Source organism: Myxocyprinus asiaticus, chromosome 13 (genome assembly GCF_019703515.2).
Source record: "Myxocyprinus asiaticus isolate MX2 ecotype Aquarium Trade chromosome 13, UBuf_Myxa_2, whole genome shotgun sequence".
NCBI lineage: Eukaryota > Metazoa > Chordata > Actinopteri > Cypriniformes > Catostomidae > Myxocyprinus > Myxocyprinus asiaticus.
In genome coordinates, this window is record NC_059356.1 from 43,730,048 (window position 1) to 43,747,831 (window position 17,784).

At 36.3% G+C, this 17,784-nt stretch overlaps 1 protein-coding gene across 1 annotated transcript; it reads right to left on the minus strand.

Annotated features, from left to right (window-relative positions):
* Positions 1–336: 336 nt before the first annotated feature.
* LOC127450235 (hexosaminidase D-like) lies at positions 337–17,339 on the minus strand. Its single transcript, XM_051714171.1, has 14 exons — positions 17,122–17,339; positions 16,686–16,817; positions 16,281–16,566; positions 16,072–16,181; positions 15,854–15,941; positions 13,087–13,251; positions 11,388–11,571; positions 10,036–10,107; positions 8,070–8,274; positions 6,077–6,159; positions 5,881–5,956; positions 3,722–3,817; positions 1,888–1,977; positions 337–1,232 (listed from the first exon to the last, which is right to left on the minus strand). The coding sequence occupies exons 2-14, from the start codon at positions 16,763–16,765 to the stop codon at positions 1,034–1,036; spliced, it is 1,734 nt and encodes a 577-aa protein (XP_051570131.1). The 5' UTR covers positions 16,766–16,817; positions 17,122–17,339; the 3' UTR covers positions 337–1,033.
* Positions 17,340–17,784: the final 445 nt, after the last annotated feature.

Sequence of the window (17,784 nt, forward strand, 5' to 3'; positions counted from 1 at the left end):
TACTGATTAGAAGGTTGGGGGTTCAAGCCCCAGCACTGCCAAGGTGCCACTATTGGGCCCTTGAGCAAGGCCCTTGACCCTATCTGCTCCAGGGGCACTGTATCATGGCTGACCCTGCACTCTGACTTCAGCTTAGCTGGGATATGTGAAAAAAAAAAAAGAATTTCACTGTATATGTGCAAATGTATAACATGTGATAAATAAATACAATTATTATAAATGGTGTGCTATAAATGGTTTTGTAGGACAATGAAAAAAACATTTTATAACTCATTTTACCAACGCAATTAAGTCAAATACATATATATATATATTAGTTTTTTATTGTATATTTTAATACCCCAAAAAACAAATACAGAAAGAAAACATATCCAGCATACAATGTTGAGTTTCTATATGTTGAAATAAAGAAAATCTAATTTAAGCTCCCAAGACTAAGAGTAATGCCACCAGGTTTCAGTTTTAAAGTGTTCTGTAGTAAATGCTTCTGCAGTTAATGGAACATCTGTAGATAATGTAGAAACAGTACTATAAAAGTGTTGTAACTTTAACTGAGGCTCTCAGTTGTCTGTATGACATCAGTGATTGCTCTTAGAGCTACAAAAGTAAGTATTTGTATATTCCTGAAAGTACAAAAATGTATAAAATACTTGGTGTGAATTTAAAAGATGAAGCTTCATAGCATTCCATCCTTATATATTAACAACAGAAAGGCTGTATGTACCAATGTTACTGTACTCACGTACCAGTAAGGATAATAATTTACAGTATTCTTAAAAATAATTAAACTGGAATAAAGATGAAACATGTCTAACAATGAGTAGTGTGTTAAGACCACTTCTTAAAGGAGTAGATACATTATTGTAATTAGGGAACATCTGCGTTTATAGAATAAGACAAATTTAAATAATGTATGCATCTTTTCCAACAATGGCTTCAAGAAAAATAGAACATCCCTGAGTTGAGAAAAAAAATCCAGTGCAGCAATCCACTCTTGGAATTTGGAATACCCTTCCTGACCTATTCCCTTGTTTCATCTCATTTTCAAGGAATCCATTTTTGGCTGTCCATTGAGTTTAATGATTCGTTCAACATCAATCACCATTTTATGAAGTCTTTCTATGTGCTCATTGACATTCTCTTCCAACCACTCCTCTAAAGTGTCTGGGTAGAAAATAGCTTCCATGCTTCGCCTGAAAGTCAGCAAAAAGGAATCCCATTCATCCAGCAATCTGATAATGCCAAAGAGAGAAAAGCAAAATATGTATCATTTAACGCAACTGCAGACAATTACAATCCCAAATAAACATCCTGACCAACTTTATTTGAAACTGAATTTCTTGTTTATGGTTAACACCTTCCTCGAGACATTAAGAAATGTCATTCATCTATTGAACTGCATAAATAATTCTGTTCCCACAATTTTTGATGAACGAATTTCCATGACTTGTGTTCGTGACCTTTCCAGTCAGTGACAACTGGATAAGGATGTTTAAAAATGAATCGTTAATGAATCATTCAGAGCACCATTTGTGAACCGGTTCCATAGATTAATTGAAAGAACTGACTCAATAGAACAATTCTCTCACAAATTTGTTCACCATCACTATAGTTTTACTCTAAACAAGAGCAATATCTAACCAATAAATATTTTAGACCAGAGCACAACTAGAAAAATGTATATTCACAATAGAAATTTCCCTGACATTTTCAGGCCTGAAAAATCCAAATGTTTCACAAAATTCCCTGATATTTCCAGGTGAACAATGACCGTGGAAACCCTATTTCCAAATAACAACCAAAACATGTAATGAAAAATATAAAAGACAATATATTTTATAATAAATGTATAGTACGATGATATAATGAGAGTGCTAAAAATCTTACTTTTTCAGTGAATCTTCGAAAAATCCAAGATTTCGAGGGTTTGCAAAGTTGCGTTTGCGATTATAAGAACTGAATGATCCCCTGATGTGGCTGCATGACACCAAACAAACAAAATGTTAGTCAGCAGTAAGTTCAAAAAGAATTTTGTGAAGGAGAATAAATATCTTCCTATGCTCTATGTACAGTTGAAGTCAGAAGTTTACATACACCGTAGCCAAATATATTTAAACTCAGTTTTTCACAATTCTTGACATTTAATCTTAGAAAACATTCCCTCTCTTAGGTCAGTTAGGATCACTACTTTATTTTAAGAATGTGAAATGTCAGAATGAAAGTAGAGATAATTACTTATTTCAGCTTTTATTACTTTCATTACATTCCCAGTGGTCAGAAGTTTACATATACTTTGTTAGTATTTGGTAGCATTGCCTTTAAATTGTTTAACTTGGGTCAAATGTTTTGGGTAGCCTTCCACAAGCTTCTCATAATAAGTTGCTGGAATTTTGGCCCATTCCTCCAGACAGAACTGGTGTAACTGAGTCAGGTTTGTAGGCCTCCTTGCTTGCACACGCGTTTTCAGTTCTGCCCACAAATTTTCTATCGGATTGAGGTCAGGGCTTTGTGTTTGCCACTCCAATACCTTGATTTTATTGTCCTTAACCCATTTTGCCACAACTTTGGAGGTATGCTTGGGGTCATTGTCCATTTGGAAGACTCATTTTCAACTGAGCTTTAACTTCCTGGCTGATGTCTTGAGATGTTGCTTCAATATATCCACATAATTTTCCTTCCTCATGATGCCATCTATTTTGTGAAGTGCACCAGTCCCTCCTGCAGCAAAGCACCCCCACAACATGATGCTGCCATCCCCATGCTTCACGATTGGGATGTTCTTCAGCTTGCAAGCCTCACTCTTTTTCCTCCAAACATAACGATGGTCATTATGGCCAAGATTTTTGTTTCATCAGACCAGAGGACATTTCTCCAAAAGATCTTTGTCCCCATGTGCACTTGCAAACTGTAGTCTGGCATTTTTGGAGCAGTGGCTTCTTCTTGCTGAGCAGCCTTTCAGGTTATGTCGAAATAGGACTCGTTTTACTGTGGATATAGATACTTGTCTACCCGTTTCCTCCAGCATCTTCACAAGGTCCTTTGCTGTTGTTCTGGGAATGATTTGCACTTTTCGCACCAAACTCCGTTCATCTCTAGGAGACAGAATGAGTCTCCTTCCCGAGCGATATGATGGCTGCATGGTCCCATGGTGTTTATACTTGCGTACTATTGTTTGTACAGATGAACGTGATACCTTCAGGCATTTGGAAATTGCTCCCAAGGATGAACCAGACTTGTGGAGGTCCACACATTTTTTTTCTGAGGTCTTTTGAATTTCCCATGATGTCAAGCAAAGAGGCACTGAGTTTGAAGGTAGACCTTAAAATACATCCACAGGTACACTTCCAATTGACTCCAATTAGCCTATCAGAAGCTAATTGGCTATTTGCCTAAAGGCTTGACATCATTTTCTGGAATTTTCCAAGCTGCCTAAAGGCACAGTTAACTTAGTGTATATAAACTTCTAACCCACTGGAATTGTGATGTAGTCAATTAAAAGTGAAACAATCTGTCTGTTAACAACTGTAGGAAAAATTACTCGTGTCATGCACAAAGTAGATGTCCTAAACGACTTGCCAAAATGATTGTTTGCTAATATGAAATCTGTGGAGTGTATGTAAACTTCTGACTTCAACTGTAAATGCCGTTTGAGGTCACATTTGTCTAGTGGGTTATTCACTGCAAATCATTTTCAGAGACAAACAGACTGTGAATCACTTACTAGCTTTTCATGACCTTTTCAATGGAAATCTCGAGGTTGTTGTTGATCTTGTTCACCATGTCATAAATGTCTGAGCCTGGAAAGGATGCACCTTTACTGCAGAACATTAAAAAAAAAAAGTGTGAGAGAGAGAGCATTCAAACTATCAAATTCAATACATCAATCCAGTCCAACAGCTTACAGCATATATAGTATATTGGAATGTACACTCACAGGAAATGGTGCCAGTTGTGTGTTCTTGTGACTTGCTACTGACAATATTCAAGATTGGACTGTTTTGCGAATAATGCAAACAAAACATTTAAAAAAATATATATATATTTTATTTAAACCCAGACACATTTAAAATGTAACCAGGTTGACACAAATCATGTTTTAAAAATGTTATGGATTACTATTTTTATTTTTTTCAATTAAAATGTGATTTAAAATGAAGCATACCGAGTGATACAGCTAGAATTTTGTTCAACTATTTAATACAGTAAATTCCAAACTTAAATATGATTTCTTAAAAGGTTAAGCAGTAATATTATTACCTGAAATTCAAAAAAATCTTACATTTATAAATAACCATTTTATGGAAATTTTTAGCACAAATGGCCAACCTAGTCTCGCAGAATGAACATTACTGTAACTATATATTTGCAAACTGACTTTTACGCATTGCGTTCTACAATTCGTTACAGATTCCTGGTGAAATTAACACTAGAGGTGCTACAATATGAAGGTAAATCAGCTGCAAAACTGGAGAGCTTGTAGATTTGAAATTTTAAAAACGTGTACTATAAACAATTGTAATTGTAAAGTTGACACTTGCAATCTGCACTCAGACAAAAAACGGCGTTGGCACTGTTGCGTGATGTCATCGTGTTCTAAGATGATCCGTTTTGATTGGTCTGGCATCAGCGTTCCAGCTCTTGTGACTGGTCACGACTTCACTGGTCCCGGTCCTGCTCAACACCGGTAGCCTGTGCGCTATCGCTTCTGGATTTACAAGTGCACAAGTGAGTTTTGCTACAGGTTTTGCGCTAAAGTTGTTCCAAAATTCAAGGCGGGAAGATTTGAAATTGCAGTGTCAGATTTGAGAGGTTGTAACTGCTGATTTGTGGTTGTACTGTGAAAGTGAATTAACAAAAGTAAATATGCATACAAGTTGTTTTATGTATGTCATTTTATACATTTGTGACTGTTTGTCTACAACTTTGAATTCAAAACACAGGTTTTTAATTATTGTCTGTGAGTGCAGATTGCAACATTCAACTTCAAGTTTTCACATCGGGCTGTTAGAGTAAATTTCAACTTACGAAAACAAATATTTGTAGTACATGTTCTCAAATTCAAATCTACAAACTCTCGAGTTTTGCAACAGATTTACCTTCGTACCACAACAACCGTGCGTTTTATTCACTTTCACACAAATCATGACTACAAAGGCTGATTATGACTTTATAAACACTTATTTTTTGCACTAATACTCACACACTGCTATGATATGATATCGAAACACTTTTACTATAATGGATCACTTGAAAAACGATACATTTTAACGCTTGTATTACAGATTCATCTACATTTACACACTTATTCCAACGTGATTAACTACCACGGTAGGAGTGTTGGACTTTGAACCCTGAAATACCCAGTTTGAGATCAGTCAAGCACGCAAGTTGACGTGAGATGAGTGTCATACAAGCAACACGAGATGACACAGTTGCTTCAGAAAATGTGCTTTTCATTTCTAATTTTATTTTTGGGCACCATCGGTTAGGTTTAGGCGTTGGTTTAGGGTAAGAATGTCTGTTTTGTGTCTACTTCTCAATTAATTTTAGATCACTATTTGTTAGGTTTAGTCTAAAGTTTTTGGTGAGGGAGGCACATTTTACTCATTAAACCTCCATCTAATATTCACCTTAAAAACCTCGTCGGATCACGACATAATTTCACTCGCTTTTGGCGCCCCCCACTGGGAAACTGCAGTCAAATGTGTAATAAGGTACGTAATTTCGATTAGCAAAAATGTTGCCATGGTCACTTAATGTTCCTGACATCAAGCTGCAAATGGCACTGTTTCCATTACATCCCTGACCAAGACATCAAAATTATGTTTGCTACCACTGACATATTTAAACACTCAAGGAAAACCAGGCACAATTTCATACCAATCGTTTATGTCAAGTTGAATTTCGCAGCCTAGGATGCGCTGTATCTCATTCTGTGCCTGGTCATTAAATGAACCTAATGCACACAAAATACACAACAGCATGATCTTACTCTATTTTACTGTACTCATAAAGCAGTAGTGTAGTAACACACAGTACCCATCCCCTCCTGAAGTAAAAAGTTTTGAATGCTCACCATATTTCAGTGTCTGAAGACAAACAGCCAAAGATGGGATGGCCACTGGGAGCAGCTCACACAACACAGTGTGATGCTCATACCTTAAACATGCATTGTTTTTAATGAACTTCAAGTTCAATATCAATAACCACATTAATATCTCAATATTATGAACAATATTATTAGGGTGAATCTCACAAAGAAATGTTGGGGTAAAATTAAGGGGTAACTCTTTATATTAAATTTGTGTTTATTAACATTATTAAAAGCAGTAGGTATCATACACAAACAATGATCAATGACCTTTATCAAAATTTATTAATCTGGGTTAATGTTAACGCTGCACTACGGAACTTTGTGCTCTCTAGTGACATCCATGGTTGAAACAATTTGCGGAAGAACACTTTATGCGAGTTGTGTTTTGGCACAGCTCTTCTGCGTCGATGGATCTTACGATTTGAGCTTACCTGGACATCGCCTGTGTTTGATCATGACTGGGAGATAATCAGAGTCATAACGTGCTTTTTCATGTGGAGGTTGTTATTCTAAACATTTAAGACCGAAATATTACTTATTATATTACTTATTCATAACACTTGTATTTACATATTTTGAATTAACTAATTCATTTTACACTTATAATGCTTTTCTGACACTACACTCAAAAGCACTTTTACAAAGGGAACAGGCGGTGCTCCTCAACCACCCCCAGTTACCAGTATATTTTAATATGATTATTCAAGTTTATTTTATGTAAGGAATAATTGACGATGGACTGTTGAATTATTGAAAAATAATGCACACCCGAGGTGGTAATGTGGCCATGATGCGCAGCGGAGCAATGTAAGCTTCAACAACGCTAACAGACAACATATCCAAGCATTATAGCAAATAAACTTCGCCAAACAATTAACAGATCCATTCAGATAACATCCATCCAGTCAGCAGTTATGCTGTCCTGAACTGTGTGACTGACTGAACAGAGTACTGTAGTTTCCCCAGCATGAACATGTGACAGCCGGTGCTTCTTTTCTGTGCTTACGGACATATCGTAATGACGAAAGGATGTATAACATAAGCCTTTGATTTCACGCCAGACTAGAAAGCTCAAATTACAAATCATTTTTATAAGCTTCCCGTAGTGAATCAGGGTAAGGTAAGAACACTGTTTTGAACACTATTTTTTATGTACTCCATTAATAATGGCATTTTATTCATTTTTATCCAAAAGATCTTCCGTAGTACAGCTTCAATCGACAGCATTTGTGGCATAATGCTGATTACCACAAAAATTAACTTGGACTCGTCCCTCCTTTTTAAAAAAAGAAAAAAAAATAAAAAAAAGGCAAAAATCGAGCTTTCAGTGAGGCGCTTACAATGGAAGTGAATGGTGAAGTAGAAATGTGAAGATAATAATTTTATAAAAACACTTGCATTCATTCTTCTTTTAAAACGTATGTATTATTTTAGCTGTAAAGTTGTTTAAATCATTGTTTACGCTCGTTTAAGTGTTTACGGCATTAAATCTTAATGGCAACGATGTTGTAAAATTGGCTACAACTTCACACAGAAAAGGTTAGTAGAATTTTATGATACTAAAATCATGTTAACATGCATATTGTTTATGTCTTGTGGCTATACTTTTGAAACATTGAGTATTTTAATGTTTACAGATTGGCCCCCATTCACTTGCACTGTTGCATAAGTGACTCACTGTAACCCAGATTTACATTTTGTGGTAAATAGCATTATGCCACAAATGCTGAAGTTTTAATGTTAAAAATTAACCTTATTGTAATGTGTTACCAAATAATGTTACCATGCCATGAATCTTTGTGGTCTTTTCCAAAGAAATAGAAATAAATACTCATTTATAATGGAACCTACTCATTTGAAAAACAATATATTAAAAACACTAATTTGTAGCTCTGGTGGATGCTTAACCCATTCACAGTTTGTGTGTTTTTAAAGATTGCATATTTGATGGTTAAAAAAAATCTACATTACATACCTCTGCCAGCCAGTCACTGTAATACCATGGAAGCTAATAGACTTGTACTGCGGCATTGAAGCAATGACTTCATGCCACTGCAGATGGTTTTTTAAGTGGTGATCTATTGGAGTCCATCTCTGGTCAATTCCAGAGGCACCTTTAAAAGCGCTAGCAAACCACACACCTTGAAATCCAGCCTGCTCATACCTGGAGATCAGGCTACCTTTAAATACAAAGTACATATGTACATTAAAAATCAAGAAATTAATGAATAATAATATGGTTTGTTTGACATCACATTTATAATAGCTCACATTGCCTATGTGCATATTGATAAGTATTTTTAATTAGTTATCTAATGAATTCTATTCATTATAATTAATAATAATTTATTATAGTTTCTCATGCATGCGCATACTGCACATTCAGAGTACGAGCGGTTAGAAAAATCAGGGATCATGCGTTCAGTGACCGAGCACTCTGCTGATGACAAAATTTGCGTTGTGCATTCTGTATGCATATGCCTAGCGTTCATGTCTGACTGACGTCTACACTGATGAGCCAAAACATTATGACCACCTGCCTAATATGCTGTTGGTCCTGCACGTGCCGCCAAAACAGCGTCGACCCGCCAAGGCATGGACTCTACAAAACCTCTGAAGGTGGCCTGTGGTATCTGGCACCAAGACATTAGCAGCAGATCCTTCAAGTCCTGTATGTTGCGAGGTGGAGCCACCGTGGATCGGACTTGTTGGTCCAGCACATCCCACAGTTGCTCAATCGGATTGAGATCTGGGGAATTTGGAGGCCAGGGCATCACCTTGAACTATTCATCATGTTCCTCAAACCATTCCTGAAGAATGTGTGCAGTGGCCACTGCTATCAGGGAATACCATTGCCATGAAGGGGTGTACCTGGTCTGCAACGATGTTTAGGTAGGTTGCACGTGTCAAATTGATGTCCACATGAATGGCCAGACCTAGGGTTTCCCCGCAGAACATTGCCCAGAGCATCACACTTCCTCCATTGGCTTGTCGTCTTCCCACAGTGCATCCTGGTGCTGTCACTTCCCCAGGTAAACGGCGTACACGGCCATCCACGTGATGTAAAAGAAAAAGGGACTCATCGGACCAGGTGACCTTCTTCCACTGCTCCAAGGTCCAGTTCCGACGCTCACGTGCCTATTGTAGGCACTTTTGACGGTGGACAGGTGTCATCATGGGCACTCTGACCGGTCTGTGGCTATGCAGCCCCATACGCAGCAGGGTGCGATGCACTGTGTTTTGTGACACATTCCTCCAGTAACCATCATTAAAATATTCTGTTACTTGTGCCACAGTAGACCTTCTGTCCGCTCGGACCAGACGGGATAGCCTTTGTTGCCCTCGCACATCGATGAGCCTAGGGCGGCCAACACCCTGTCGCCGGTTTGTCCCTCCTTGAACCACTGTCAGTAGGTACTAACCACTGCTGATGCTCTGAACCAGTCATCTGGCCATAACAATTTGGCCCTTGTCAAAGTCGCTCAGGTCTTTACTCCTGCCCACTTCTCCTGCATTCAACACATTGACTATGAGAACGGATTGTTTGCTTACCATCTAAACTACTCAGACCCTGACATGTGGCCTTGTTAGATGATCAACGTTATTCACTTTACCTGTGAGTGGTCATAATGTTTTGGCTCATCAGTGTACTTTGGGCTTTACATACCAGAATGGAGTCTAGTTTGAAGGGGAGGGGTTAAAAAAGTAAGACGAAGGATTTATGACATCAGCCGGAAAGGAAAATAATTTCAGAGGCAGAACAAGTTATGATCAAACATTTTGATGAAAAAGTAACATTAAAAATTGTATCTGGATTAAAGTGGTCGACTGAATCGTGAACAATAAGACCAGGAAAATGCCCTAAGAAAGTAAATAGGTTCAATTTATATTTCATGTTGGCTTTAAAGTCATAATATGTAATACATAAAACAAATCCTTACCTATCTCACCCACGTCCATGTTGGGAAGGTAGTTCCAAATCATGGGGGACGCAAGATTTTGCAAACCTGATTCTAAAAAGGGACCAAAAAAGCCGATACATTATTGGACTTTTTCTGCATTTTTTGTGTACTTATGAAGCTTTCAAGGTGCACCAAGTTACCTTTTCCACTGTAAAAAGTTTTACCCCTAAAGAAATGAGTAATACGTTTGACAAATGTTTAAAACGATGTACACTTTCACACTCAAAATATATTTTGCCTATTTATCAGATTTACGCATTATAATTTTATAACTAACTTCCATCAGATTGAATTGTGTGATTTTTAACAAAATTAAATAAAACTTGAAATATTTATGTATTTTTATTATATTTTGCTAAAGATTTACTCAATTAAATTTGAAGGAATTTTGTCATGAAACTGAAATGCATAAATCTTTAAAAAAAAAATCAGTGCATGACCAAAAAAACTATTTGAGTATTGAACGGGTCACCACTTCCTGACCAGCCACATATTCCTCACTTTATCTTGGTAATCTCTCCTGTTATCGGACACTTTTGGTTGCAGAACAAATTAATAATTGATGACAAATACGCATGCAAATAGGGTATTTCTGCATTAGCATCAATAGCTGACAATATTTGCGTGATGACTATCAACCGACAGCCTGAATGTCAATACAGAACAATACAACCTACTGTATATTTTATATATACTATTTTTATTGTGTGTATGTGTATTCTATATTGTGTGTATTGTATACTGTACATTGTATGTTATTATTTGTATATTGTGTTGTGTGTAATTATGTGTATATTAGATATGTAAATTGTGTTGTGTAAATCTGATGTTTATTGTAAATTGGTATATGTCTCATCACTGTCACGACTACTATGTTGTTCGGAACTGCACCCAAGAATTTCACCCACTATTGCACTTGTGTATATGGTTGAGTGACAATAAAGGGATTTGATTTGATTTGTGATGCTGCAAAACACTAAGTGTCAGTATAAAATCCAAGATCCAAGTTGTATTGGATGGCGAAATCTAACCAAACAAATTCACTATGTGAACCTTTAAGAAAATCTTTTGTATTAAAGTACTGCAGGTTATTACGCTTTCGCATGTTTAAATAAACAATGCAGAAGTCATGTTTTCTTTTACTGTAACAAGGTTTTGCATTTTACTCATTCCCATAAAGAGCTTGGTTTAAAATACATACATTAATGTGTGTAATAGCTGTAACTGTTCAGCACTAAATAATAACATGTCAGCATCACACTGGTTTCTCATACCCCTGTGGTTTACTTACTGGCAAAAACTAACTTCAAAGACAAACTGTCTTATTATACCTTGTATAGAGTTGGAGTTAAGTTTCCTAAACATGTCATCCCACAAGATTAGCCTGATTTCTGGCCTCGTTTCTTTCATGAAACGCCCTACTGCCGTCACATGATTCAGAAACAGCTTTCCCATGTCTCCACCGTTGGCTTCCAACCAGCGTTTTGAATCTTCGCTTTCACCCAGGCCACGTACCTACATGTATTACATCAACAGCTGGCATAAGTTTACATTTTCACATAAGGTTAAAAGGATTGTTCACCTAAATTTGGAGTAAAACCATAGTAACCACAAAATGAACCATTAACTACAGTCGTGGTTACTACAATATTACTATAGTAAAACCACGATTTATTTTCATAAGGTTAAACAAACAGTGACAAAATGTAACTGAACATGAATGTAAACTTAATAAACACTTGTAAACTAGAAAACACCCTATTTTATATAACCGAACAAAAATACAGTTAGAAACAGCAGCAATACACTAAACATTTCTCTTCAAAAAAAGGCAAACTCCCTTTAAAGGGATAGTTCACCCAAACAATCATTTACTCACCCTCATGCCATCCCAAATGTGTATGAGTTTCTTTCTTCTGCAGAACAAATACAAAGATTTTTAGAAGGAAATGTCTGCTTTGTTGGATCTTATTATGCAAGTGAATGGTGACCAAAACTCGGAAGCTCCAAAAAGCACATAAAGGCAGCATAAAAGTAATCCATAAGACTCCAGTGGTTAAATCCATGTCTTCAGAAGTGATATGATAGGTGTGGGTGAGAAACACATCAATATTTAAGTCCTTTTTACTATAAATCTCCACTTTCACTTTCTTCTTGTATTTTTGGCATTTTGCATTCTTCATGCATATCGCCACCAACTGGGCAGGGAGTAAAAAAGGACTTAAATATAGATTTTTTTTTTCTTACCCACACCTATCATATTGCTTCTGAGGACGTGGATTAAACCACTGGAGTCGTATGGATTACTTTTATGCTGCCTTTATGTGCTTTTGGAGCTTCAAAATTTTGGACACAATTCATTTGCATTATGATGACCTATAGAGCTGAGATATTCTTCTAAAAATCTTTGTTTGTGTTCAGCACAATTAAGAAAGTCATAAATATCTAGCACGAGGGTGATTAAATGCTGAGATCATTTAAATTTTTGGGTGAACTACCCCTTTAAGATAGTAGTGTCGCTACTTTTATTTAACTACACCCCAACACTGCTCTCTTCAATGCAACAGAGGAAGTGTTAAGGCTAGGGTAAACTTTTTTTTTTTTATGTGTGCCGTTTCGTCTCGCACGTGATCAAGCATTCAGCTTTTCAAAATAAACTCTTGACCGCGAGCGCAAACAGTGCAAATGAGGACTGTCCACTTGTCGGGAAAAACTGGGTCGCATGCAGACAGGCTGTTTGGACTGTGCTGATGACGAAAATTGCGTACCGGAACGTGAAAAACCAAAGTGTACTTTGACCTTTAGGCAGTATGATGGTTTTAGTCACCATTCACTTTCTCTGCATGTTTTTTCCATGCACTTAAAGTGAATGGTGACTGATTCACATCGCCTTTTATGTTCCATAAAAGAAAGATAGCCAAACAGGACTGGAATAACATGAGGGTGAGTAAATGATGACAGTTACTGCAGCACTGTAATCTAAATCACACAACCTTTTAACTGGTTTACAAAGGATAAGAACACACCAACCTCATCAGCACCGATGTGGAACCATTTTGCTTCTGGGTGCTTCCTCATAACCTGTGTTAACATTTCTTTCACAAGATCCAGGCTTCCTGGGGCCAGAGAGTTTAGGCTATTGGGATACTCCGCCACTTCTCTCAAGCTGAAATACTTCTCGTGTTTTAAGACAAACTACAGAGAAAACAGAAAAGACTGCTCAAGTGTGTGCAGGAGTGTTAGACCTGCTAAATAAAGCTGAGTGAAAGCACATCTGAATGATTTTGTTTAAACACTTCCCACAACAACCACTAGATCTAGATGCCGTTAATCACATTGACGAAATTACAGATGTTTTACCATTTTTTTAAAGAAAGGAAAATCTACAAAAAATGTATTGAAATAACCTAGTCATAGTATGTTGTGAAGTTTCCTGCTTGAGCTGAAAGTGCTGAACACCTATAGAAAAATAACTTTACTAACAGGTTACTTACCTCACTCAAACGCATCCACTATACGGGGGATTAATCAGATATTTCCACAATTTAAACATAATATTACAACTTACACCTGCAAATACAGTGATGTGAATTAACAGGTGAACTTGAACTAAGTTACGCGCTAGTCAGAATGCATAACTTGCATTTTGAATTTGTCATTGTCTTAACGCACTACATAACGCAATATCCTAAATTCTCTAAACGTGAGGAATTCATAACAGAGTAACTTCTAAAAAGTAGCTAATACTTCAGTTTTTTTGTTATAAGATATTACTGTATTTCAGGAGTTTAGGTTTTCAGGACAGTTTTACATTAACACATTAAACATATTAATATTGGGTTAGGTTACGGTATGCTTAGGTTAGGGTAAGATTGATACATGTTCCATTAATTGTTTTATAAACATTATCAATAAAGTTTATACATTTCTCAATATATTTGAATATTTGGTTAAAGTTTGGTCTGTTTTTGTCATTTTGCACTTTATCGTCAACTGTTATTTTTGTAGAATACATTATATGCCATTTTAGAGTAAAACTGACTAAAGTTAATGAATATGGCATGATGGAATATTTTAATATTTTCTAAAATTAACCCCTTAAACTCTGTATACGCGACTGTATAGTTTTTGTTGTCCTACTGCCACAGTTAGAAAGATTTTCCAAAAGAATCACAAAGTGAAATATGATAACAAACGTTATTTATGCAACAATCACCGCTGCTGTAAGCCCCAAATAGCTAAAAACTTTATATCTGATTTGACATTAGGCTGTTTTTTACTTGTCTGTGAGCTTGCTTGGCTGAATAATCTAATGTTATATCTTAGATGTCCAGAACAAAATATGCCATCCTGCAGGAAAAGCATCAGAAAAATAAGTTTTTGACTATTAATGATAAACTGTTATATATCAAAGGGGAGGATCTAAGGGGAGCTTTTTAATGACACTTAAATTGAGCTTCTAGTCCACTCAGAGGCCAACATATTCAATGAAATATTTGGGGTGGTGCATGAACTAAAAATTAGACTGAATGTCTATGAACGAGCACATATTTGAGAGCACCACCTACATTCCTACAGATCTGTATAATGTGACAGAATGTGATGCAGAAAAAAAAAAACTTTTTTTCTAGTGCTTGCTGCCATCTAGTGGAATGAAATAAGACTTTTCAAAGTGAGCTAGAGTGTACAGAACCAGAATTACATGTTTACAAATTCAGGACAACAGCAAAAAAAATAAAAAAATAAAAATAATAATAATAATAATAATAATAATAATGTGTGTGTATATATATATATATATATATAAATGTATATTTTTTTTTTTATTTATTTTTTTTTTATTTTTTTTATAAGATTATAAAAACATACAACATTATTTATGAATAATTGGAGTCTTTTTTTATTATTATTTGGGGGGGATTTCTGAAAAAATAAGACCAATTTTGTGCATTTAGTCCACAGTATGTGTGAATGGTGAGCTTTTAAATTTGAGTGTGAAAAATTGCGGACATAAGTCTAAAAATGTATCAGAGTTTAACAGGTTAAAGTATATTTTTTTGTCATAAGACAAAAATAACGAGTAAGATAAAAAAAACACTGTCTAGGTGTGTATATACAGTAACTATAACTGGATATAACTTTTTTACTAGCAGTGTTGCGCAAGTTATTTAAAAAAGTAATTAACTAAAAATTACTAATTGCTACTATAAAATTGTAATCAGATTCCTGACTTTCCGGTAATCACATTACTAGTTACTTTTAAGTACATTTTTTTATTTTTCCGCTCAACAAATACATCTACATTTCCTCCTCCATTGATTCATTAGGGGGGACACACCCTTTAGCCGTCACATACTGTATACATAATTCATGTTTTAAAGGTGCACTCAGTATATTTTTTGTTTGTGGTCTTGGACTTGGAGTACAATTCAGAGGGACCATTCGAGTGCGGGATTGAAACTTGTGGGAGAGGGATGGAAAAAACAGTCCTGTTTAGACCTCTAGATGCAGCATCATTCAAACACATTAGTTTCCAGTTACTGTTGCCATTACAGAAATTCACTTATCACAGTCGTCATGATTATTTGAATCCATGAGTGAAAGTGTCCAATATCAGTGCGGTTACTGAGAATAAGCGAGTACTACTCAGCTGGTCATGTGATCCTAACACGGCAGCCCCCATAAGGGGCCCCTCTCCATGTGGGGATTTGTTCAAATTGCTAATCCCAAGAATGAGTTATAGTGATAGAATAGCTTGCCTGAGCAAGCAACACATATTAGGTTCTTCTGAACTTGCCTCCAAGTGTCCGAACACCTGCACCAGAGGAATCAGCTCAAGCTGGTGCCGTTTGGCCAGAGACTTAATTTCCTCTATTTCTTCCGGACTTCTCCATAAACAACAAAATAAAGGATGAATGTATAAAGAGACACAATCAAACAGAGAGAAAAGAGTACTAAGTCATCAAATTCAGAATCTAATCACAGTCAATCATACGCTCGGATTCAGAAACCCACCTGTACGCAAAGCTTGATTTGAGTATTTCAAGTTCACCCTCATAGGGAAACATATCCTCATATTCCAGTAATATCCCATTAGCGCCCAGAGATGAAAACAAAGGGAAGATCTATAAGAGAAAATGAATGTGAACTCTATTTAAAAAAACTATACATACACTGAACTATGTGTTTACAACACAACCTTGTTTGCATAGATCCATCCCCACCTGTTCAAGATATTTGACTTTGGGTGGGGCACCTTTCAAATCTAAATGCACAATCTTAAATGGAGCTGCCACTGAATTATCAGGTGCTTCTTCTTGGATTGACAGGACGTCCACTGGTTTCTCCAACTGAACTTTTAAGTTGACTGTGTTTACTTGCTCGGATGGTTCTTTTTTTAGTGGATCAATCTGATTATCCACAGAATTCAGTGGCGGGAAATGGTGTTGAGCCCAGAAACCACCACCTTGTATGATTTTTTGGCTCTTCTCCCGAGTGCCACTGCTTGAGCTATAAATAAAAGGTAAATGAACTGCAATGCCAAACTTTTGGGGGACAATTATGCTTGATTTGAGTGATGCATGGATGGGCACATGTAGATGGAGACCCATGAGAGGTGGAATCCTCACCTGGTTCTAAAGAAGAATTTCACCATGGCGACAATCACCAAGCAGCCGACGATAAACCTCATCAACTTATGATGGTTCATGTTTATTTCTTTGAATGGGACAAAACTAAGCCAGGCAATAAAGTCTGATGACCTACATAATACAAGATATGCATTGGAAATCACAGCACAAAACGACATGTTTAACACCTGTTGCAAATATACATCAGTATATTTAATGCATTTTATAAGTTTAACTAAACAAGACAAATTTGATAAAGCCATTTTCACAAAACCTGTGGTATAACATCGACAATCAAGGTAGATTTTAATATTACTTGCGTTTCATACTTGCTATTTTTAATCAGTTCTGACATGCTCAGCAATAAAAGATCGGTCTCTTTATAAATCTATGCATATTGTTATTACTCAAAGACAAATGTCGAAATTTTACTTACTTTGATAAAGAGCATTAATCTTATGGGTTAAAGGAGTTTTAAACTTCCGCGTGTAGTTCCTTGGTAAAACAAAGCATCTGTGTGGTTGCAAAGTCAATCCTGACAAGCTCAACCTGTCCAACGTGATTTCCTTAAAGCATCTTATTTGCATGCATAATTGACGCTGAATAAAGTTGAAAGACACGTCTCAGCACCTGAACACGCACCTGACAGAGGCTGTATCTCGTTTGGAAGGATGCCTCCTCAGGAGAAAGGACGAGGCTGTCTCGTTTTTTTATTTTTATTTTATTTTTTATTTTTTATTTTTTATCTATTTTCAATGCCTTTTATGTATATGCACTTACATTTATACAATTGTTAACCTTTAACAATTGCATTCCCAATAAAAAAATAAAAAAATGAAACGAAACAGCCTCGATGACGTATGCGTCGGACAAATGCGACCTCCGGATGACGCATCCTTCCAAACGAGACAGCCAGAGACAGCAAAGTGCGCGTCACGTCGAAGCTTTACGACACTGAGTTACTGTATTCTGTAGTATATATGGTAACAAAAATAATTCAATCATACCTTGAATTCTCGATTCTAGGAATTTCGATACCTGGAATGCTTTCCAAAGGCCTTTGCAGCTTTATGAAATCACATTGTTTAGGTTTAGATTG

Excerpts from the sequence above, each read along its gene's own strand:
- LOC127450235 (XM_051714171.1), bottom strand. The coding sequence starts at position 16,765 with ATGAACCATCATAAGTTGATGAGGTTTATCGTCGGCTGCTTGGTGATT. Across the intron at positions 15,942-16,071 it reads AAATCAAGCTTTGCGTACAG|TCCGGAAGAAATAGAGGAAA; the intron begins GTGGGTTTCTGA and ends TTTATGGAGAAG. Across the intron at positions 13,252-15,853 it reads AGGTGTTCGGACACTTGGAG|TTTGTCTTAAAACACGAGAA; the intron begins GCAAGTTCAGAA and ends TTTTCTCTGTAG.